At 41.3% G+C, this 25,534-nt stretch overlaps 1 protein-coding gene across 2 annotated transcripts in view; it reads right to left on the reverse strand.

Moving 5' to 3' along the window:
- The window catches only part of GPC3 (glypican 3), a 459,758-nt gene that overhangs the window by 46,100 nt on the left and 388,124 nt on the right, over nt 1-25,534 (reverse strand). For both annotated transcript variants that reach the window (XM_025277126.3, XM_044937481.2), the window contains exon 7: nt 14,712-14,871. In XM_025277126.3, the coding sequence (XP_025132911.1) occupies nt 14,712-14,871 (160 nt within the window). The remainder of the gene's footprint in view (nt 1-14,711; nt 14,872-25,534) is intronic.

Raw genomic sequence — 25,534 nt, forward strand, 5'->3', positions numbered from 1 at the left:
GATTAGCGGGAGACAAGATTAGAGGAGGAGGCTGAGCCTGATTGAGAAAGGCTGGGCTGTGAGATCTGGCTTCAGGACTTCTCATTGTTTCCTGGAATCCAGGGACAGCAAGGAGAACGCCCTTCTGACCTCAAGTTGCCATTGTAGGGAGACTACAACAGCTCCTTGAAGGAAGGTAGACTAATTTCCATTCCTTAAGCTGAATCTGATTGAGACGCTAAAACTCCTGTTTTAGGCTCAAGTATGCCTTATGTGTTCAGGTTGAGAAAGCCCTGGAACTGAAATGTGCATAATTTCTACAGATACTGCCCAAATCATTACCACTACCAAAACCTAATCCATCTTCATGAAGTGGCGGATGGGGAGAAGGAAAGCCAGAACATAAAAAACTAAACGGAGAGAGAATTCATGGCTCCTTGCTCTAAAACGCCTGAGTCAGAAAGATATTAGGGCAGAAAAGTGCTATCTCTGGATGTCAACTAAAAATGATAAAGCATTTATGAGCCAATAGACATGAAATCCTTTCATTATTGACTTAGTCTTCTAGTGCTGTGTGCACAGACACATTCAGAAATCTGCAGAAGCAGAGCACAGACGTTCTGACTGCACTGCTGCGTACCTGGGTAGAAAATCTCCAATACCCTGCTCCAACTGCATTTTGGGAGAATCTCATTCCTCAGTCCTATAGCAACCAGTGCTGTTCATGTGAGTATGAGTAACATGTTGCCTCCCGGCACAAACAAGAAAGAAATGTTAAAAGGGAGAGTGGGGGTGTGTTCCAAATTTAGCTTTCCTTCCAACCTCTGCCCATATGGTTGGTGGTTAAAAAAATTATTACCAAGCCAACAAAATGTAACCTGATATTAGGAGTTCCACTCTCAGTCTGTGAAACCAGGGCTAATCCCAGCACACGGCATTCATTTGTCTTAATACCCGCCGATATAGGGAGACTCAGCTCTGAAAGTGGGCCTTGCTTTGGTGCCCCATGAGCTGGACTACAAGACTCCCAAATCTAGATTTGGGAGGGAGCTGAAGAGATTTCCATTGGTTAGCAGAGAGATTTCAATGGCAGTCCATCAACCTCAACAGGGAATAAGGGCTTTTGAGGAAGGAAAAAAAAAAAAAAAAACTTTATGCATCTGGTTAATAGTTTCCAAGTTTCCAATTCTAGGATTCCTAAGGAATTCCAAAGGCATCTTAGATTTCAGACTAACAGACAATGAGGGGCTCTTTCATTTGCCAGCATAACTTTGGAAGAGAGAAATTTTCTCCCACTTGTGGTAGAAAGAGCTATTGATTCAAGCCTAGAAACTTTAAGGTTGAAGGAAGGAAAATAATCTTTCAAAGCACTCCCTTTACCCCATGATGTGCTGGTAAATGTTTAATAACTGGCTCTCTCTCCAAAAAAAAAAAAAAAAAAGCATGCATGTTGGCTTATTTTAAATTTTGTTGGAATAAAGGATGTGGGTCATACAATTTACATACCATAAAATCTATCAATATTCTTTAAACTCCAAAAAAAGCCAGTTGGTTTTCATAGAATGCTTTCACTGACTTTTGCCAGACTCTGGCATCTGTAGCCAGGCCAAGGTTGCAATTGACAAGCAAGTGTAGTTCCTGCAAGAACACTGCTTGATATATTGGTTTACATTAAGGAACAGGACAAAAATGAAATAACAAAGACTTATGTGGGAACATCACTCCTTTATCAATGACAGTAGTGACTTTTCTGCTAAATTGGATAATAGTTTTCAAATAGTGGAAGAATAGTTTCTCGATGTATTGTGCTATTTATTCACAACAAAATAGCTACAGAGACAACCCCATTTAAAGTTTAATCTGCACTGCTAACATTTTTTTCCATCACTTTCTTGACTCTAGATTCTTGACAATCAACAAACCAATAAGTCAAGCCCTCATTTGTAGTTTTCAGTGATTTCTGGGGTGTAAATATTTCTGTCATGGTCAATTTCAAGCTAATGATGTGAAGACACTACACACAGAGTTGGGAAGAGTAGACAGTACTTCTACCACTCAGGCACAAGGAGACACAGATAATGTCAAAAAGGCATAGGTAATGTCAAACCAGTCAGTTCTAAAGGAATCCAACCCTGAATATTCATTGGAAAGACATGCTGAAGCTGAAGCTCCAATACTTTGGTCACCTGATATGAAGAGCCAACTCATTGGAAAAGACCCTAATGCTGGGAAAGATTGATGGCAAGAGAAGAAGGGGATGGCAGAGGATGAGATGGTTAGATAACATCACTGAATCAATGGACATGAGTTTGAGCAAACTCCGGGAGATAATGAAAGACAGGGAAGCCTGGCATGCTGCAGTTCATGGGGTCGCAAAGAGTCAGACGTGACTGAGTGACTGAACAACAATGGTAAAACTACTAAAATAACCAGGATCTGATGAATTTTGAATGGCTTGTTTTTAATAGAATATAATTATAGCTATATAGAATTTAATTTTTAAGAATGGCTATTTTAAACAACTGAGTCATGAAAATTCTGAAAAGAACAGTTGGCTCATGTGAACCAGTGCAAGCCAGCAGCGGTACCCCACTGCCCCCACCCCCATCTAGACTGCTGCTTGAGTCTATTCCACCTCTGGGTCCAAGGGTAGGGAGTGATCCAAGGCAGAGACAGACAGCGGGTTACTTCTTCCCACTCAGAGTGGGGTCTGCTGCTCTTTACTGCCAGTTTTCGAGGACATAAGTCCAGAAGTTGCAATAAGCACTTAGACATTTTTATAGCAATTTGACAGAGAGATTTTTTAGATCTGCTGAGTCTCATAATTACAAACTGTGGCTTTTATTTTTGTAGGCCTTTTTATCATTTCCTTTTATTATGTTGTACAAAAGTATTGGTCCATGACAGATTTGGGAGGAACAACAATTGCAACAAAAAAACAAACTAAAAAAATACTCTGGTTCTTCACTAGAGAACCTGAATGTACTGGCCTATTCTTTGAGGCCAGAGTTGGAAGGGAGAGTGGTGGAGGAGATAAGGGTGAACTGGACAACCTTAATATTGACCATTCAGCCATTAAGGATAAAGAATTGTAACTGGAGGAGGGTCCATATCCCAGTTTGCTTTTCTAACATGAGGCAGGAAGCTACAAGCCTGGAAATAATTGGGGAGAAATTAGAACTGGATTCTCATAGTAGTAAAACAAATCTAGAGGCTGTGAGTGACAGACAGGATGTTGAAAAGAATTGCTCCCTGGAAGAGTCTGCCATTTGTAAGGATCCATTTGCTTAGGAAAATAGTTGCAGAAAATCATAATTGGTGACAGGTGCTCAAATACAACCAGAAAATCTCTTCTCCACTCCTCTTTCTTTCCTGGAGCCTGAAAAATTGCCTCATTGGTTTGCTCCAACAACTTGGTTCTCTTTTGTTCTACTTACATGTCTGCATCATAAAACCACAGCATCTCAGAGCTATTCAGGACCATGGAAGTCAAGAGCCCCTAATGTAGGTATTTATCCATTCTCTGACATTCCACTCTACCCTCACACCAAGCCAATGTTTCTGATATATAGTTGTTCATTCACTCAGTCGTGTCTGACTCTGTGACCCCATGGATGGCAGCACGCCAGGCTTCCCTGTCCTTCACTATCCCCCAGAGTTTGCTCAAACTCATGTCTATTGAGTCGATGATGCCATTCAACCATCTCATCCTCTGCCACCCCCTTCTCCTTTTGCCTTCAATCATTCCCAGCATCAGGGTCTTTTCCAATGAGTCAGCTCTTTGCATCAGGTGGCCAAAGTACTGGAGCTTCAGCTTCAGATATGTGGTTACTCACTCTCTAATCAAACACCTCCAGAGTCAGGAAGCTGATTTCCTAGAACAATCCATTCCACTGAAGAATTGCTTAAAGTGGAAAGTTTAACCTTTTTGTCAGTCAAAATATATCTCCTTATAAATTCCAAGTATCGGTTCTAGATCTATTCTCATCTTCCATATGCAAGACCTCTAAATAGTAGAAAGTGAAAGTGAAGTTGCTCAGTCATGTCCGACTCTTTGTGACCCCATGGACTGTAGCCTACCAGGCTCCTCCATCCATGGGATTTTCCAGGCAAGAGTGCTGGAGTGGATTGCCATTTCCTTCTCCAGGGGATCTTCCCGACCCAGGAATCAAACCCAGGTCTCCTGCACTGCAGGCAGACGCTTTACCATCTGAGCCACCAGGGAAGCCCCCTAATTCTCCTCTTGTAGAGACTGAATGCTGGGACTTTTTTTCAGTTGTCCTTCCATTGACCCTGTTTGCAGATTCTTCTCCATCCTGCTCACTCTCCTCAGGATGCACTCAAGGCTACAGACTCACAATGTCTCACACAGTGTATCCTCCCCCTCACTGGAGGCCCTACCCCGGTATTGACTGGAAGAGGGATCTCTTGTCTCTTGGCTCACAACTTCCATTGCTAGAAGGATACTTTGAGGAAGCTAATGAAAGAAGCTTCCCAGGAGGCGCTAGTGGTAAAGAACCCGCCTGCCAATGCAGGAGACATAAGACTTGGGTTTGATCCCTGGGTCAGGAAGATCCTCTGGAGGAGGGCATGACAACCCACTCCAGTATTCTTGCTGGGAGAATCCCATGGACAGAGGAGCCTGGCGGACTACAGTCCATGGGGTCGCACAGAGTCGGACATGACTGAAGCGACCGAGCACACACACACAATGAAAGAAGCAGAGCGCGTGAAAGCTACCAAGTAGGATGCAAAAAGAAGCAAATGCTGACAAGTAAACCTTGCCCATGGATAACTGAAGTATTTATCAAACACCTACTGAATGACAACTGGGGCAAGGCAGGAGAAGGAAGCAGAGGTTGGTGACTGATTGCTGATGACAAAGACTTGCTTTCTAACCTCTGAGAGGCACATCATTAATCAAAGAAACCACTTCATTCGGAAAGCCATCCTGAATGTGCTAATGAGATTGCCCCCTGGTTTAACAGAGACTGTTCTCAGACACCAGAATTTGCAGACTAGCCTTGACTCCATTTTTGTTTACTTGGTAATTATATTAGTGCTTAAGTCCACCAATGAGCTACAAATTAAGATTCTGTCTGCACAGGTATTCCCATTCTCATCTTTAAAGGTTTTATTTACCATCACCCATATCCATTAGGATTGTTTTAAAAAAAATCAAAAGGCAGTAAGTAAGTCTATTTAGAAATATCAAAAACCAGTAGTGCTTTGGATCATTTTTCTGGATCATTAAACATCTCTTGGACAGGTGTGTACGTAGGCAGGGTCTGTAAGAAGATTTCCTTTCAGAAAGACTAACAACAAAAACTGCCAGTAATGTCATTCCTACCAAAGGAAACTGGAACTCTCCTGTCCCTGGCACAGGCAAATAAGAGGAAGAAAGTACCTCTGTTCTTTTCACCATATTAACAAAGTTAACAGACAGCACTGTCTGAATTGGAAAGAGACTTGATAACATGTGTGTGCACTTGTGCAATGCGTGTAGTTTCAGGGGTTTTGTGGAAGGTCAGTGATTGTAGGGCAGCTGATGACTCTGAGTCCCTCCTCTAAGAATGGGACCTCAGCCTGGCTTCATATCTAATCTCCACCTGCAGCCCCTGGGACTGTGCTCACCACGTGCTCTCAGCTTCTCCCTTGTTCTGCAGGCTCATGATTCCTTGCTCCCCTGGGGTCCTCTGATTTGGCTCCCTCTAGAGTCCATCGTTCATCAGGAGAATGTAGGGCCATCACTCAGGTTTGATTAGACATTGAATCTCTCTTTCTGGTGCTCCCAGATCCCTTGGGGATGAAGTGAGGATCCCTTCACTTCTCTCTGTCAGCTCAGGTGGAGGCTCTGGGCTGGCCACTTTCGTGCTGGTTCTGCTCTTTCTTTTCTGCTAGTAAGTATTGAACCTCCCCCTCCTATTCCTTTCTAGTCACACTAGATCACAGCAATTAGTTGAGGCTGTCACTCAAGTGGCCAACATGGCTTCCTCCAGGGGAATCAATCACCCCATTTAGCCACATTCATATAGTCAACTGTTTCCTTTTAATTTGAAAATTGATGACAAAATATAATACAATGGTCACAAATTGCTCACACTATCCCCAACACTCCCCCAATTCTTACAGTTGTATGGAAGGTCTACCAATAAGCAGAAGCATTATAGCATTTCCCCTGATAAAAGCCTCATGGCCTAATGGTTCAGAGGGCAGTAGACCCACAAACGTGAACCTCAGCATATGTCCTTTAAAATAACAAGATGGTAACTTTAGTTTTTACCTTTCCTTATTCTCATCTTCCACCAGCTTACCTGAAGTAATTCCCTAGTCAACACTAAGGCGTGGGGATGGCCCCTTTCTGGGTACACTTACTCAGTTGGCTGGTAATGTCACTATGAAAGTTTGCATCCAGATCCCTCTGCGTGAGCCATGGGAACTGCACAAAGCTCTGGGGTGAGGTGGGAATGGCTGTCTTGTCCATGTATTAGCCTGAACCACCTGGTCTGTGTCTGGGAGAAAAGTGCTATTATAGTGAGCTTTGGTTCCTTCAGCTTCCCTATGGCATTTGATCTCTAAAAGAGAAGATCAAGGCATGAAAGCAGATTGCTTGTAGCTAAGAGCAAGATAGAATGGAAAGAATCAGGGGCCCTTTCATGACCCTACCCAACTCATTGTCCTCCCCTGCCCTGACTGCCCTACTAACACCAAAGAAAACAAAACATAACTAGCTGAGATTCTTTCAAGATGTACATGACTACTACTTTTGTGACTGGTTATTTGCACAACTCAGCAGACATATTTGTCATTGTTTAAATACCTTCTTACTGGGCTAAAAACAAGTTAATGAGCAACTGAAAATGCTACCCTGGGGATGAAAAAAAGAGGGAGCACATTATAGTGAAATTTGTTGGCCAGAACATTGGGAATTTAATTTATTATTCTTATTTTAGCTGTAGGCTTTTGATGAATAAAATTCAATTATGACCCCATGGTACCAAATAATATTAATAAATGTTACCCTAAATGGGTAATTGCTTTACAGTTTATAAAGTATTTTTATATTCATTATCACATGTGTTTCATTCAATACCATATGAAGTGGGCAGATCAGGAAATAATTTATTATTTTTGCATATGAGGAATATGAGGCTCAGAGGAGTTGAGTGACTTTGTCCAAGTCCAACACTGGGAGGTAACAGAGCAGAACTGAGACTCAGTTTGTCTGACTCCACAGATGAAATGCCCTCCTTCCCGTGATATCTCAAGCTTCAGCAGCCTAAGGGTAGGAGAGTGTCCCGATCACCCATCAGATGGGACCTACCTCCCAGGGTAAATGACAGGGGGTCCACTTATGCTGAGATCTCATGGTTGAGGGACTGATATCCTAAGGAAGAAGGCTGAAGGGAGTCACTACAGGATCTTAGCTGAGAATTTCAGAAGTGCACTTAGTGGTTAGCAACCTTCAACATAAGTGCCAAAGATCTGACTGCTGGGTTTCCAAGGAGTGCAAAGGAAGTGAGATCAGGTCATTCAAACTATAGAATACATTGTGGGAAAACTGCCATAATCTATTCCCAGACTTGTTACCAGCAGGGCAGTATAAATCCGCACATATTTTGAGCTCTGAACAGGACTTGATGACTTTCCCATTAAAAAAATCCAAGGACATTTCATTCTCCTACAAACCCTGTACTCATTCTTCAGCAGGCAATATGATTTGTTCTAAAGTGTGAAAAATTTGCAGATGTTACCCATGATCAAAGGCCCATTTTAGAGTTCCTCCATTAATTTTACCCTTTTCACCAAGCCAACCAGTCAATGACTTACACGTGACTACCAGCCCACATTTGTGAGGGTTTGAATTGACAGTTCAGAAGAACAGTTTAAGCCACTGAAGCATCCTTCCCTTATTCTATGTGCACAAGTGTGTTAGGAATCGGAGTATAAGGCTACATCCACTTAAAAAAAAAAAAAGAATGAAAATCATTGGCTTAAAAATATTTTCTAATCTCTGTTTTTAGCAAGAGGAGAGTCATTGTTCTTTTGCTTCTAGATTGTAAAGTAACTGTAGGGAGGGAGTATGGGGTGCAGAGACTCATGGGGCTCACAGCTTCTCTCCAGAACTGCTGGGAAGGGGTGACTGGAAGGGGTGGGGAAGCAGCCAGCTTCTGTCCCTCCCAACAGCTGGGGAAGACAGAGAGGAATGGTAGAAGGGACCTACTGAGACTTGGATTCACCTTCCCTTCCAGTCAGGGAACAAGTGTCAAGTTTTCTTTTTTCAGTCCTCACACTGACATGAAGAGACTGCATGTTTCTTGAGGGCAAATATTTCCACAAGAAACACTGGCTGAGTATGGCAGGAGACTGCCCTTTGGCTCTAGGGCTGGTTCAAGTCCTAGGCCCGAGGTATGTTCCATGGACTGTTCTCCTCACGCTGCCACCAAGCAGCTGAAGCCCCTCTGCCTCCCAAGGAGCCACAAGGAATGTTCCTATATTCTATGGTCTGTTTCTGCTTTCCTCATCCAAAGAAATCAGCTTTTGCAGTATCCATTCTTTGGCCCAGCTTGAGACAAGAGCCTCTTTGTTTTCTGACTCGCTGCTATAAAGATGTTAGGCTCGCCAGCATGCTTTGGCTGTACCCACAGAACAGCACAAGCTGGAGCAAGAAGAGGTCCAGGAGAGACAGGGGTGAGGGAGTGCTAACACAGATGTCTCTGAGACAGGTACTTCTTGCTGGGAGTTTTTCTGTGAGCATAAATTTCAATTGTGTTTCCAACAGCAGGTATGCACATATGCACACCTACATGTGTGTGTGTGTGTGTGTACATGTGTGCGCATGGGCATGTGTGTGTGTTTTCTCTGTGGGTGAGACTTGGCGGACAGGAAGCAGATGCTTAAGATGCTTAGTCATCATGTCTTGGCCAGGGACACATGGCCAGAGCTTGCAAAGCTTCTCAGGGCTCAGCCCCAGCCAAAGCTCTGCGAGTTGCCAGCTACCCAAACAGCTTACAATAAGAGCTTTGACAAGGCCAAAAACTAGGAACAATGCTGATGGCAACCTGGCAACAAAACAGTCATCTTATTGCACCAGGTCCATCATGGATGATCTATCTTTGGAAGGGAGTCTGAACATGGGTGTTCAATGCGAGTGCTTTATAACTCATGCACTAAATTCAATCTTTTCAGAAAATACATGCTGAACTAGGGTTGCTGAGAAAGCCAAAGAGCTTCCAGAGACTTTGGAATAATAATAACAGTCCTCTGGTTGTTATAAATATTTGTAGAGCTTCATAGGTTACAAAGCACTTTCACACTTATTATCACCTTTGATTTTCACAACCACCCATTGAGGTAGGCAAGTATGATCATCCCCATTTTATAGCTAAAGAAACTGAGGCTCAGAGCAGCTACATAACTTGCTCAAGGTCCCACTGTAGTAAATATGCTAGGACTAGAACCAAAGTATCCTAACCTATCACAGAGATGATGGGCCTTGGGCCTCTCTTATACTCCTTAGAGTACTTAGCTCAATGCAGGGACAGGTTAGTGGCTTCTGGGATGCTTCAAGTATTAAGCCTAAATGCCACAAGAGTTCAATTAGAAAGTGGTAACGACTAAACAAATCACCTAGGAATTGTGTTAATATGACCTCCTGATTCAGTAGGTCTTGAGGTGGGGCCTAAGATCCTGCATTTCTAACAAGCTCCCAGTTGATACAGATGCTGTTGCTCCATGGACCCCACTTGGAGTAGCATGGAGTAAGGGGAGCTTGCAGAATGTCGGTTACCTGGCTTTAGTTGCCTTTTATGGGTCTTAAATAAACCAAAAAATAAGGCGATTAATTCTGATCTACATTTGCAGGCTCTTGGAGTTCCCATAGGTCAGTAGCAAGAGCAACACGCCAGGTGCTTTAACAGTAGGTAACATTTTTGGAGTGTTTACTAGGTCCAGACCCTGTGCCAAGTGCTTTGCATGGATTATTTTATTTAATGGCCACAACACTATGAAACAGGCTGAGAAAAGAGGTAACCCTCCAAAAGGAAAACATATTAGCCTTGTTTTGAGAAGTGAAAGGAATAGGTCAGCTGTAACTGTGGGTAAGAAGACATCGTTTAGTGGTCATCTCAGCAGCAATTAAATCCAACAATCGGAAAGAAGGGTCAGACTCCAAATTCAGAAAGAAGAATTATAGGAAAAAAGAGAGCACTTGGGAAACTTTAGGATGAAGACTTTTAAAAGTGAATATAGCTCAGAAAGCCTGGTTACTGCTCAGAATTTCTTATGAGTATCCTACAAGTGTGCCGAGGGCCAGGTGTGGGCAGCCCTTGGTAAGAAGCCTGGCTTGTCTGACTGGGACAGTCAAAGGAGCTAGTATAGAGAAAATAAGATCTGTTTTAATGTGTAAATAGCTCAGGAGAAGAACAAAACACAGGGAATCTGCATGGTCAGAAGAAGGTGTCCCTGAAAGACTCCGGTAAGCATGTTGCCAGGGACTAAAGCCAACATCACCACAGACTGTTGGCACTAGCATGGCCAGCGAGAGATGCCTGGGCATTCTCTTCATTTTACAAATGGAGAAACTGACTTCTCAAAGGAGGCAGGGGCTCGTCCTGGGACACATGGGAGTTGGAAGCAAAGCCAAGAATAGAAGCTCCGTGTCCTGCACTTCCTCCAGTGCATCAAAAGCTGGGAATAAGTGAGCCAGGGAGAGCAGCCAGTAGGACTGCTTGCTGGCCAGAGTGCAAAAGAACTGTTCGGGGACAAAAGGGAGACAGGAGAGAGATTGAACATACTCTGAGCCTTGTTTTTTATTTTCAAGTTGTCTTTTGGAGGAAGGAATTTGGAAGCTCTAAATGAGATAGAGGTAAATGCACACAGTGTTCCAAGTCTAGTTGACTAAGTGGATGCTGATGTATCACCAGGATCAGATGGCATCTACCCAGATTTGAGGTAAAATTGTGTAATAGCTGACCAAAGTGTATAGCTTGTTATTCCTAATAGCTATTGTGCCACGAGCCTGGCAGATTGCCAGTGAGTCTCCTCTTTATAAGAAGCATTTCAAAGGGGACTCAAGGAACTCCAGGCAGGTAGGCTCACTGAACATGTTTAGGCAAGTGTACCCTATTGGGAGCAAAGCATCATTTTTTCTGTAAATTAAATTAACCACCATTTGTGTGGCATTTTACAGTTGACAAAGCACTTAGGGTTAATCATGCCTAACTAATTGACTAGAATTCTTTGAGAGGATAAATGTGCATTTGGACAAAGGGAAACCAGTAGATGTAATCTATTTATATTTTGAAAAGGCCCTTGACAAGCTCCCACACCAAACACTCTTTAAAAAAGTTAAGTCACCATGGAATTGGGGAATTGCACTTTGAAATGGATAAGGAAGTGGCTTCTAGGCAGGAGAGCAAGAGGAGGGATAAACAGGGACTTCTGGAGAAACACGAACAGTGGTGTGTACTAAGGATCAGCATGGGGACCAGTTACTAGTTTGCTGAGTCATCTAAGCAGCCTTTAGCTGACCACAAGCTTTTTGGGGGGAGCAAAATGCAAAGCAGATTTGTCCAATAAATGGCCTCTGAAAGCCGACTGCCTGACTCTGAATCCTGACTCTGACCTTAGCCACTGCATGACCTTAAGCAAATTACTCTACCTCTTCCAGCATCAGTTTTCTTATCTGTAAAGTGGGAATAATAATAGTGGTGTTGTGAAAATGACATGAGGCAACGTGTGTGAATTTCTGGCACAGCGCTTGCAGCATGGTAAGTGTCCAATAAACAAAACCTTCTATGAGTTTTACTTATTATGTTTACTCAACATTCTTTATGCAGGATGCCAGGCTCTTGAGTGACCATGTTATGCCTTAGGAATGGACTTTGGGAGACAGTGCAGACTATTTCTTGAACGTATCGGCAGAATTTGTTTTAGTAATTCAGAGGGCAGAGATAAGTATGCAATGAGATGGTTGTGAAAGATTTCATTGAAGGAAACGAACAATTATGGAGCATCCAGTATGTTGCAGATACTGGGACAGATGCTTCACAAACTTTTTCCCTTGATTTGATCCTGAACTAGTTGCTTAATGATGGATGGATCAAATGGATCCCCTTTTGATGGATGAGGGAATGCAGATTTAGCTAGGAGGCTAAGAACTGACCCAGGTCCTGCTAGCGCATAAGGAATAGAGCCAGAATTCAAATACAAGTTTACTCGACCCCTAAAAATATTTTCACTGCATAATACTTGAAATGCATTTTTAGGGATGAGTATAATTCAATAGAAACTAAAAGGGTATGTACATAGAAATAATTGTGGGGAACATTTGAAGACAGGAATAAGAACAGTATGTCAATTCATGCTCCTGGGGGATGAGTATGGTTTGTTCTTTCCGAAGTGTAGGGTTGCTGTGGGGCTAGTGGTGGGAAGTGACACTGGAAGGATACTCTAGGCTAGACCAGAAAGCCCTCAGAACTCTGCTAAGGAGTCTGAGCATAACCCTCCAGGCAACAGGATGGAGCTGAGCTAGGAAGAGGTAGGAGATGCTTTAGAAAGATTAACCTGGCAGCTGTACAAGGTGAATTTGGTGGAATCTTCTGCCTGGGTCTCTGATTCTTTGTTCTCTAATCTGTTAGCCTAAGGCTCTCAATACTCCTGGCTTAGCCTAGAAGCCTGGAGACCACTTAGAATGTGATTTTAGCATAGGCGGGGGTGGGGGATGTGAGGAAAGGAGGATAGAAAGGAAACAGTGAGAGAAGCAGAAAAAAAATGATAAATCATCTACAGAGATTTGGTGCCCAACTGTATATGAAAGGCAAGGGAGACGAGTCAAAGATGACTTCAGTTTTAAGCCTCAGAGACTGGGATAATGGTAGTGGCATTAGAAAAATCATGATATTAAGGGAGGAACCAGTTTGAGATGGTCTATTGTTAAGTTTGATTTATGATACATAGAGTTAGGGGTAATGGTGGGAAAGTCAGGAAGAAGAAAGCTAGTAAGTAGCTGGAGATCTGGGAAGGTAGCTCAGGAGACCAGTGAAGACTGGAGGTAATGATTTTATGAGTTATCCCCACAGTGGTATAATACTTAAAGAATGTTCACGGCAGCATTAACCACACAGCCAAGAGGTAGAAACAGCCTAAATGTGCACTGATGGCTAAAGGAATAAAGTAATCACGGACAGGCATACAGTGGAACATTATTTAGCCTTAAGAAGAGGGAAATCATGTAGTCATACCCTACAATGTGGATGAAACTTGAGGACATCATGCTGGGTGAAATAAACCAGTCACAGAAGGGCCACATGACTCCGCTTCTATGAGGGAGCAAAGTAGCCAAACTCATAGATGCAGAAAGTCAAATGCTGGTGCCAGGGACTGAGGGGGGGGAAAGGGAACTTAGTGTTTTATGGGGACAGATTTTCAGTCATACAAATGAAGTCTAGAGATCTGCTGTACAATCTGTATATTATTATTAATAACAATACTGTACACTTAAAAGTTTGTTATGAGGGACTTCCCTGATGGTCCAGTGGCTAAGACTCTGTGCTCCCAAGGCAGGGGGCCCAGGTTCCAACCCTGGTCAGGGAACTAGAGCCTACATCCCACAACGAAGGGTTCACATGCTGCAACTAAAGATCCTACACGCCACAATGAAGGTCAAAATTCTTATGTGCGGCAATTAAAGACTTGGTACAGTCAAAAAAATAAATATTTGAAAAAGTTTGTTAAGAGGGTAGATTTCATGTTAGATTTCTTTTGCCAGAATAAAAAAAAAAAAAAAAGAACTTACAGAAATCATTTTTAAAAAATGAAATAGCCAAAGTAGATAAGATATGTATTTTCTCTGGAGAAGTGAGAAAACATAGAAGCTTAAGAAGAGACTCAGTTTCAGGACAGCATATAAATAGGGAAGGAAAGGGGCTGAAACAGAAAGAGGAGCTTGTAGGGTCTCAGAGGCCACAGGCAATAGGATTTCAAGGAGAAGGCTGTGCATTGCAGAAGGAAGAACGGACACCAGAAGTCTTAAGACCCAAGTTGGATTTCTAGCTCTTTCATTTAGGTGAATCTCATTTCTTCTCTGAGCGCCAATTTTCTTGTAGTCATACACTACTTTATCTCTCTGTATAAATGGAAACAAGAATGCCTATCCATACGAAAGCATTTTGAACACTGGGCGAATTGATACAAATGTGGCTGGTTAAGAAATATTTTTTGTTATGGCTGTTTGCCTTCTTGGCAGCATCAGCTCTCTATTTTTCTTCTACTTGTTTTCATGTAGCTGTACAGTTATGTAGCATAGCCTATCAGTATTAAACTACTAGTGGAAAAAACCAAATATGACATTCTCAGAGGAGAAGGTCACCTAATGTCTTTTCTTTGAAAGTTACCCCATCATTGGTTTTTCACTAGGCTCTCAAGATTGCATTTCTTTTTGCATCTCTTTGTATAACTGAGAAGAACCAAGGAAATTTCCAGTAGGAAACAAAGCCAACTGATTTAGGTCAGTTCATTTTAGACAATGAAAAACAGGAAGTTACCCTTTTAGGTCCAGAGAATTTTTAAAAAGCTACCTGAAAACTTCATTTTTCTCAAGTGTCACCTTTCCTTGATGGCATTGTGTGTTACAGAGATTTTAGTGAAGTTATAAAGAGCAGATTCAATTGGTATTTAATTCCCAAGCATCACCATTTTAGCTCAGATTTGAACCAGCACTAATCACTTACCCGCAAGGAAGCGGAGCTGGTTCTTCACTTTCATCATTCCATCACCAGAGCCTCCGATGCACTCATCTTCATCATCGCCACAGTCTCCACTTTCAAGCCCTTCCTCATCAAGGTTTTTATCCAGAACTCTACCTTTGGGTACAGACATGGTCCTCAGGAGCTGAAAGAAAACAACCAGGATTGCAGCAACTTTTCATATTTCTCAGGTAGGTCTAAGACAGTGTGTTTTTAATGGGAAGCATTTTAAAATGTGAAAAAGAGCTACACAGAAAGTTTTAAAAATCATTTTCAAACTTACATAGACATACATTGCTTATACTCTTTAGAGCTGCATACTTCTGGACCTTTCCATAGCATTTGACATGATTCTCCACTCTTCCACTCTACTGCCGCCATCAGTAGCCAGAATGAGGATCGTATCAGAACTTTCCCATGTCTTAAGCCTCCGTGGGAGGAGAAGCCACTGATGAGGAACTAAGTCATGATAGGCAAAGCATATTTATAGGCTGAGAGAACACCAAGTTCAGAAAAGATGCCTGTGAAAGCCCACTAGATCTATATTTACATTCACCTAATTAAATCAGCAAATGCATCCCACCACATGAAGAAAATGGCAGTGACATTTTATACACATTTAGATGAATACTTATAATTAATTGTTTCATACTATGCCCTGACCACTTGAAAAACTTTAAAAAATATCTCCATCTTCTACAGTTTCCATAAGATGCTTTGAGATTCATTCTGCTTTATTGTAGATCATATACCTAATAAGAGGCATGCCTGTTTTGCTCTGCAGTATCTGGCCTTTCAGTCACACAGTCGATGCCTTTTTAATTTTAGGGTGACTTCCACTCCCAAAAGTCTCACCACAGACTCAGAAGCCCAGCTCACAGCATGAGTGGTCTTCTGAGGGCAATTTTACTTTTCCTCACCATCTCTCCCCAAGGTTGTATTCCAATACCCTCTGTTCCTACTGTAGCTTCGGCCCCACCATCCATGTTTAGTCCTAAATATCAGTCCACCTCCTATTTTTAAATAATGGACAACAAAAGATGTGGATATGCAGAAAGTGAGACTTTCGCAATTGCAGAACAAGTATCCAAGAAAAGAAACGCTGCATATTTACACAGGCACATGTTGGTTTCCGTGGCTTTCACTGTCTGTGTTCACTGGCCCTGCAAAATATACTTTTCTGCTCTCCACCTGTGATTTAGCTGTTACACCATGATCTACTTGGAACAAGCTATATACCATAGAGAAATGTGACTCTGCAGGTTTGTTTCCCTTTCCAAGCAAAGAAAGAAAAATCCACAACAAAAAGCTGGTTCTTTCCTGGGCAACAGCCTCTAATGGTATCAGTGAAGCCAACCCCTCTATCATCTTCTACTCCAGCACCATCTCCACCATCAAACTCTAAACACATTTCCTTCTCTACCCTTTCCCCCATCCTACGCATCTAAACGTAAAATATAGACACAAAGGCTGGGATAAGCTAGACCAGCAGTTCTCTAACATTTAGATTTCAGGACCCCTTTATACTCTTATTGGGAATATCATGGAACTTTTGATTATACAGTTGTATCTATCAACATTACCATCTCATAAATTATAACTGAGAAGTTAAAAGAAATATTTAAAAACATAACAAATAAAAATCCCATAACATGTTAACATAAATAGCATTTTTAATGAAAAAGAAATATATTTTCCCCTGACATAAACCCATTAGAAGGAAGGCTGGCATAGTTTTACATTTTTGCAAGTATCTTTAATATCTAGCTTCATATGATACCTGGATTAACATATCTACTTCTCCCTTCAATCTGTTGTTATATGTTGTTTCAGCTGAAACATTTGCAGAAAATCCAGCCTCTCACAGGTATGTAATGGGAAAAGACAGAAGTATTTTATTAAGAGTAGCCTTTTCAGATAATTCTGGATATTTTTCATTGAAACTACATAAAAACTCAACAAGTGAAAAAGGTTACTTGCAATGTTGAATATGAAACCATATAAGTAAACTTTCCATGTTATGTTACATTAAAATCCATTGGTATGTTTTGAATATCGAATGGGCCTTTTACCCATTTTGTCTCATCATGCACAGATCATCTGGAAAATATTGGTTCACTGAGCTCTGCAGGTCTCCCAAATGTTGACACCTTTCATTATATGATATTTTTTAAATCACATTCATTAACATCACCTCCAATCTCATTTAAAAAGTCTTTGAAGCATTGGGAAGCTCTCAGGGTCATGGTGGTAGATACAAGTTTTCCAAAATTTTAATTTACTCTTTAAAGTTTGAATTTTATCCTTGGCAACAAATACTGTCAGCATTTCCTTTAACTGTTAGGCTCTCTTTGTTCCTTTCAAATAAAATGTCTAACAAATACTCAAGCCTGCATAACCATAGTTTGTCAGTCAGTAAAAAAGGCTAATTTAGCTCATGGCTTAAATAATCTCACAAATGCTTTTCCTTCAGACACATATCAACACAGTTTGTAGCATAAGTACCTTACACGTAAGTCAAATGTCATAACGCAGAATGTATTTTTTAAAGTACACTCAATTGTTAAGGTTTAATATATTAATCATTTTTACTGCCTTAGCAATGATATTCTTAAGTGGAGTGCCTTTTATTTTCCTGCAAGTGTAGTGATTACGAGTACAATTTGGTGTCACTGCCTTGATTCATACTGCGGTACTGACAGTTGTTCTCACTATTGCTTCTGTATCATCAGTGCAAATATCAGCACAGTGAAAAGGCAAATAATATTTAGTATTGTTGTGCAAGTCATTTTGACTGTGTGGGTCCTTGGGTTTCATGGACTACCAGGGTTCATTAACTATTTGAGTACTACTACCTAGACGATGTCATTTCAGTTTGACCAAACCACCCTAATTTCTTCCATTACCATTATGAAATGAACGCGAAAACTGCTTTTGACATACACGTTTTAAGGTCAATTTTGAAAAACACATCTTTCATGTATGTCACAGATTACCTGAATTAGAACTGTTCACATAAGGGGAATCTGTGGTTAGATACAGCTTTGTGGACTTGCTATTTCTCAAGCACATCCCACATCTGTGCCTTTTATTAATCCCTTCAGCAAACATTAATTGAGCACCTAATGTGAGTTGTTTTCATTTCCGTCTATTGAAAGCACTCCATCCTTTCAAGCCAAGTTCAAATGTCACTTCCTTAATAAAGCCTTCTTGGCCACCACAGATGGTCATTATAATTCTCCCTTTCCCTCTTCCAGCACTGCTCCCTGTATCTGTACCTCCCAAATAGCACTTTATGAATGCAGCCTGGTATTATTTATTGTACATGTGGCTTCACTCCACCACCAGACACTGAATGCCTTATTTATCTCTGAACCCCATACCATTTAAAGCAGTGTCTGGCACATAGTTGTTGTTTAGTCTCTAAGTTGTAGCCAACTCTTTTGTGACCCCATGGACTGTAGCTTTCCAGGCTTCTCTGTCCATGGGATTCTCCAGGCAAGAATACTGGAATGGGTTGCCATTTCCTCCTCCAGGGGATTTTCCAGACCCAGTGATCGAACCCTCATCTTCTGCATTGGCAGGCGGGCTCTTTACCACTGAGCTACCAGGGAAGCCCCTGGTACATGATTGGCACTCAATAGCACTGAACTGAAGCAAAAGGAAGTGGCATGGAATATTTAATTCTCTAAGAGCTACTTCCACAACCTCATAAAAAAAGAGAAAGCCAAAGCACAGATGAATTATAGAAAAACTTGTAAATGAATAGCTAAAGGCTTTTGGACGACCCTGGCTGAGATCTGTAGCTAATCTTTGAGAGGCTGTTTTCCAACCTCGTGTACAATGCCTCCAGTATTCTCTGGTATTTCAGGTTTTTTTTAAAAGTGCAATTAAAAAAAAAACTTTAAAACTTTGCCAGTGAAATTACTTCTTTAGTTCTTAAATTACTCCCACTTGGGTGACAACTTCAGCATTGAAGAAGGATTATAGCACACTTTCCAACCATATTACATACACGTTGCTGATGAGCCTAACCCTCACACATTAACAAAACCAATCCAAACCTAGAAAGCCAATGTTAATGCAAAAGTCTTAAAGGACTCTGAAGCACCAGAGTGTTGAAAGAAGGGTAATGTGTCAGAGATGAGGAGTTGCCAGTGAGGACTGTGGATTTAGTACAGCCTGGAATTTGGCATAGAAATCAAATCAGCTAATTACAATTCACAATATTGACCTTCTCGTTCCCTCTCTCACTCTTTACAATGTCTTCCAGACTGAACGCTCACTTTATGAAAGGAAAGTTATGAGGACCTTGCACAGTTAACTTTAGGTGCCTAATGCTTTTGATTAACTGTTTGCCATTTTCAAAGGACAATATCCTATTAGCTTTTTAAAAGCCAGGGCTCAGAATAATGATTATTAATGTAAACTATCTTATTAAAACACTGGTCTGATGATTTTGCTCCACGACCCCACTGAAACATTCACTAAACCTGACATTTCTGCCTTGCATCATTCGGCCGGCCCTAGTGAGAAGTACCTGAGACCTTTCCACTGCACAGCTTTTTCCATTTTCTACCCTCCTTGCTACTCTGTTGACTCACATGAAACTTTCACAGTTGCTTAAATATACAATCAGTTTTTATTTTATGATGTCATATTTTCATTATGTAAGTATTAAAATAGAAAGATGAAAGAAAGGGATATAAGGGGGAAATTCCAATTTCCAAACTTTAAGAACCAGTGTTTGGTTTTCGAGGGTAGGGTTTGCTTCTAACGGCTGTATTTTTACACAGTTGAACTTGCATTTTAGAATTTAGAGTGACTCGGGTTAGAATCCTGGCTTTCCCCCTCATTAACTTCTTTTCTTCCACTACTAACTTTGCTGCTTAATCTCCCTAAACCTCAATGTCCTCATCTGTAAAATGAGGGAAATGCCTGTCTTCTAGAATTGTTGTAATGAATAAATGTGATCAATGTAATACTTCAAATGTGTTTAAAACACCTACACAGTGCCCTCCGGGGATCTACCAGAATCTACCTAACCATTTTCCTAATTTTGAAAATATTACATTACTTCTAGTTCTTTTGCTCCTATAAATAAAGATGGATCATCAGGAGTATTCAACAGTTCTTTCCATATTTTGGATTATTTCCTTAGTTTCCCATTAGTAGGATTACTGGGTCAAATGGTATGTACATTTTTATGTACCATGAGAGTGAGTCTTCAATTTCCATCTGAATCACCTAGGATGTTTGTTAAAAACTCCAGCTTCCAGGCCCCACCCACAGAGCTTTTAATTGAATAGGTCTGGGGTGGAGCACAGCCCCATCCAGCCCTGTCCCCACCTTCCCGTGAGTGAACCACAGACCACACTTTAAGAAGGGCTACTCTAGTGATAGACAGAGTGCCTGATGAACTATGGACGGAGGTTCGTGACATTGTCCAGGAGACAGGGATCAAGACCATCCCCATGGAAAAGAAATGCAAAAAAGCAAAATGGCTGTCTGGGGAGGCCTTACAAATAGCTGTGAAAAGAAGAGAAGCAAAAAGCAAAGGAGAAAAGGAAAGATACAAGCATCTGAATGCAGAGTTCCAAAGAATAGCAAGAAGAGATAAGAAAGCCTTCTTCAGCGATCAATGCAAAGAAATAGGGGAAAACAACAGAATGGGAAAGACTAGAGATCTCTTCAAGAAAATTAGAGATACCAAGGGAACATTTCATGCAAAGATGGGCTCGATAAAGGACAGAAAAGGTATGGACCTAAGAGAAGCAGAAGATATTAAGAAGAGGTGGCCAGAATACAGAGAAGAACTGTACAGAAAAGATCTTCACAACCAAGATAATCACGATGGTGTGATCACTGACCTAGAGCCAGAAATCCTGGAATGTGAAGTCAAGTGGGCCTTAGAAAGCATCACTACGAACAAAGCTAGTGGAGGTGATGGAATTCCAGTTGAGCTATTTCAAATCCTGAAAGATGATGCTGTGAAAGTGCTGCACTCAATATGCCAGACTTTGGAAAACTCAGCAGTGGCCACAGGACTGGAAAAGGTCAGTTTTCATTCCAATCCCAAAGAAAGGCAATGCCAAAGAATACTCAAACTACTGCACAATTGCACTCATCTCATACGCTAGTAAAGTAATGCTCAAAATTCTCCAAGCCAGGCTTCAGCAATACGTGAACCATGAACTTCCTGATGTTCAAGCTGGTTTTAGGAACGGCAGAGGAACCAGAGATCAAATTGCCAACATCCGCTGGACCATGGAAAAAGCAGGAGAGTTCCAGAAAAACATCTATTTCTGCTTTATTGACTATGCCAAAGCCTTTGACTGTGTGGATCACAATAAACTGTGGAAAATTCTTCAAGAGATGGGAATACCAGACCACCTGACCTGCCTCTTGAGAAACCTATATGCAGGTCAGGAAGCAACAGTTAGAACTGGACATGGAACAACAGGCTGGTTCCAAATAGGAAAAGGAGTACATCAAGGCTGTATATTGTCACCCTGCTTATTTAACTTACATGCAGAGTACATCATGAGAAACGCTGAGCTGGAAGAAGCACAAGCTGGAATCAAGATTGCCGGGAGAAATATCAATAACCTCAGATATGCAGAGGACACCACCCTTATGGCAGGAAGTGAAGAGGAACTCAAAAGCCTCTTGATGAAAGTGAAAGAGGAGAGTGAAAAAGTTGGCTTAAAGCTCAACATTCAGAAAACGAAGATCATGGCATCCGGTCCCATCACTTCATGGGAAATAGATGGGGAAACAGTGGAAACAGTGGCTGACTTTATTTTTCTGGGCTCCAAAATCACTGCAGATGGTAATTGCAGCCATGAAATTAAAAGATGCTTACTCCTTGGAAGGAAAGTTATGACCAACCTAGATAGCATATTGAAAAGCAAAGACATTACTTTGCCAACAAAGGTTCGTCTAGTCAAGGCTATGGTTTTTCCAGTGGTAATGTATGGATGTGAGAGTTGGACTGTGAAGAAAGCTGAGCACTGAAGAATTGATGCTTTTGAACTGTGGTGTTGGAGAAGACTCTTGAGAGTCCCTTGGACTGGCAAGGAGATCCAACCAGTCCATTCTGAAGGAGATCAGCCCTGGGTGTTCTTTGGAAGAAATGATGCTGAAGCTGAAACTCCAGTACTTTGGCCACCTCATGTGAAGAGTCGACTCATTGGAAAAGACTCTGATGCTGGGAGGGATTGGGGGCAGGAGGAAAAGGGGACGACAGAGGATGAGATGGCTGGATGGCATCACCGACTCGATGGACGTGAGTCTGAGTGAACTCCGGGAGTTGGTGATGGACAGGGAGGCCTGGCGTGCTGTGATTCATGGGGTCGCAAAGAGTCGGACACAACTGAGCTGAACTGAACTGACTCTAGTGTTACTCCACCTCCCAGAAACCCAGTGAAACCATCTTTGGACAAGAGTCACCTCAGCTCCACAGGTGTCTGAATCCTTAATGCATGTTCTTCAAACCATTTTATTAAAAATCAGATGATTTCCTTTTTACTTAGGTATGGACACCATGACCTTTTGTCTTTGTAGTTAATGAAAATACTCTTGTGTAAAGTGAGTGACTTCAGGATTACAAAGGGAAATATTTAAGTTTCCTTGGAACAGGTATTCAGGGTTCTGTGATAAAAGGAAACAAGCCTCAAATAATTACTTAAGAAAATTAGAACCACAGGATAAGAGCAAAAAAGGCTTTCTAGAGTACAGCAATTTCATGTTCTTAAAACCATAACCAAGATAACAAAAGAACACTGCAGCATGGGACAGTGTGATTTGGCCAAAGCTCTTTTCATGCTTGGTTGACAGGAAAACAAAGATCAAACGATGTACTTGTTGTTCTTAGGGGGATCAAATATGCTGAAATTAGAACAGAGGGAAAAAAAAAAAAAGAACAGAGAGAGCAGCAATTCTCTATCTGCCTATATGGTATAAGTAATGTGCCTCTTGGAATTATCTTGATTGTAAAAATATGGACTTTATCAGCCACACACTTTGCTAGGACTTAACATATGTTCTTTCATGTAATCCTCAAATCCACACTATCAATTTGTATAAACAAGGAAGATTGCCATCCCCATTTCCCATGTCAAGGGAGGCTGGGAGAGGAGATAAGACTAGACCAAGCACTAAGTAAGTGATAGAGTCCTCATTAAAAATAGAGTCTTCTTCTAAGTCCTCAGGTCTTCAAAAAAAAAAAAATAAATAAATAAAAACAAAAAACAAAACCTATGCTCTCTTAGGTAAAGACATCAACTAATGGGGCCTTCCTTCACATTTTTTGTCATCTTGACTTCTTTACCTAAGATAATTTCCAGTTCAATCTCATTTTCTCAGACACTATCCATGAACTATACCTTGATGGGAAAGCCTTCTGTTATTGGCTGGGAGAGCTGGTTGGGGGGACAGGGTGAAGGGGGAGATAATGACACCGGATGCCTCCTGCTTTTTTCCCAGCCTCGCATCTCCTGTGTCTTAAAGAACCAAACCATCGTATCACAAACACATTTGTTTTGAAAAGCTTCAGACAGCTGGTTAGAATAGAATGAAGAATTCCATCACTGCTGCTACATGGCTAAGAGTTTTCTTGACTTCAAGCACTTTAGCATTTTAAAAATAAAGGATAAATAACCAAATATGGGGCTTGGTACATATTTTGAGGATTTAGCTAGTTTTGTCTCTTTTGGCCACTCACATACCTCTCTCTAGGCATTTTTCAAAATATCTGGAATCCAGGTTACCTTTTAAAGCTATTGAGCTGGGCTTACAAAACTGATTTTGAACTATTTGGGTGCTCAGCATTATACAACCTGCAAGGAATGCTTTGGGGGCTCGGCTTTCCATGTCCACAGCGATGTAAATACATGCTTGACTGTTTGTATTTGAGTAGCATAAGCTAATGGGAAACAAATGTAGTGGCTCCAATGAATCCCAGCTTTGGAGGAATGCCATTATTATTTATACGTTGTGCACAGCCACGAGACCTAGGGCACGTGACCTCTGCTTTGCGTGCACAGTTTCTTTGAACTAATGCACCAAACCACAGTCACAACTAATTGGAAACAATTGCAACTCCACACGTTTGAGGAGAAGCCAGAACCAAAGTGCATAGGGCTAGAATGAATGGCTATATAGGCACTTCACACATTGGAGAGGCAATAAAATATAGCCCTTAAGAGTGTGAGCTCTGGAATCTGACCAGCATGGATTTGAATCTCTACTCAGCATACTTACTATCTGTGTTACTTTGGGCAAGTCACTCAACCTCTTCGAGTTTCAGTTTCCATGCCCATAAAAGAGAGGATAATGCTATTTATTAACTTCACAGGGTTGTTGAAGATTTAAACTCAATAGTACCTTTCACCTTTCATAGTCCCATGTATCTTCTTTCATAGAACTTTCCACAGTCTGTAATTATACAGTCCCCCGTTGCACCCCCACTAACAGAAGAAATAACCGTCTGTTTCAATTACCGGTGTGTAGTGCAGTGTTTGGTACAAAGTAAACGTTTACTAAATATTCATTAAATGGATGAATGACTAAATAGAAGAATGGGTACAAAGTGCTTAGCACATTGCCTGGCGAGGCTCAAACGTGTTAACTCTGTTGCTGAGGTTGATGGTGATGATCGTAAAGATGCGGAAAGGGAGGAAGAGGAGAAGCAGTAGCAGGCACAGGAGCCACCATGAAGGGCTTATTACAAATGCTTTGTGAAGCCAAACAAGTAACACTCCATGGCCAAATACTGAGGCACCAGGAGACAGGGTGGGTGAAATGTTTTTAAGAGGCTGGGGAAAGCCTTCTGGATGCTCCCAGGAAGATAAGGGTCTATGCACTAGGGATGCACGCAGAGAGAGAAATGTGCAGTAATAGATAGCAGTGGGCCTGTCAGAGGCTCTATACACTCCTGCCTGGGCATTGCTTCCACTTCTGCCTCTTACCCACAGCACATGCTTTCTCTACCACTTCTAGCTTCCCCGATTCTTACTTGATGTTTGTTAATGTAGAGTGGAAACGTGTGAAAATAAGTCCTCCCAATTCAGTAAGTACCTGGATAGTAAAACAAGCCAGGAGGTAAGAGAAGCGAACTTGGGATGAAATTAAAACTATTCCCATGGGGCTCCCTCCCAGTGGTAGAAAAGGTTCTCTGCAGTTTTAGGAAGCTGTCCACTGCCTTAAAATAAAAATATCTACAATAATATTACTAATAGCTTAGAATAGCTTAGAATAATAAAATTACTAATAGCTTAGAACTGTAGAGTTTTATACTTTTCTAAGAGGAGGCAAAGCATGGTGGCTAAAAAGCTCACTCTAGAGAAAAAAAACTTGTATTCAAATCTAGACTTTATCATTTACTAGCTTTGTTACTATAAGCAAGTTATTCTTTCACCTCTCTGAGTCTTATATTTCTTATCTATAAAATGTGTTTCATAATACCTATTCCTATCTCCCACATTGCATTATCATGGGGATAAAATGAGGTAATCCATGTAAAGCACTAAGTTTAGTATCTGGCACATAGTAAGTAGTTACACAATAGTGTATTAAATTTTATATTAAAATAATACATTTATAAGATCTGAATCTCTGAAGAGGATGAATTCTGAATTTTTGGTTCCAGTTAACATTCAGCTATGGCCTGGGTAAGACTTGTTCTGTGGGACACGTGTTGTTTAGTCGCTCAGTCATGTCCGACTCTTTGCAATCCTATGGACTGTAGCCCACGAGGCTCCCCTGTCCATAGAATTGTCTAGGCAAGAATACTGGAATGGGTTGCC

Source organism: Bubalus bubalis, chromosome X, assembly GCF_019923935.1.
Source record: "Bubalus bubalis isolate 160015118507 breed Murrah chromosome X, NDDB_SH_1, whole genome shotgun sequence".
Classification (NCBI taxonomy): Eukaryota; Metazoa; Chordata; class Mammalia; order Artiodactyla; family Bovidae; genus Bubalus; species Bubalus bubalis.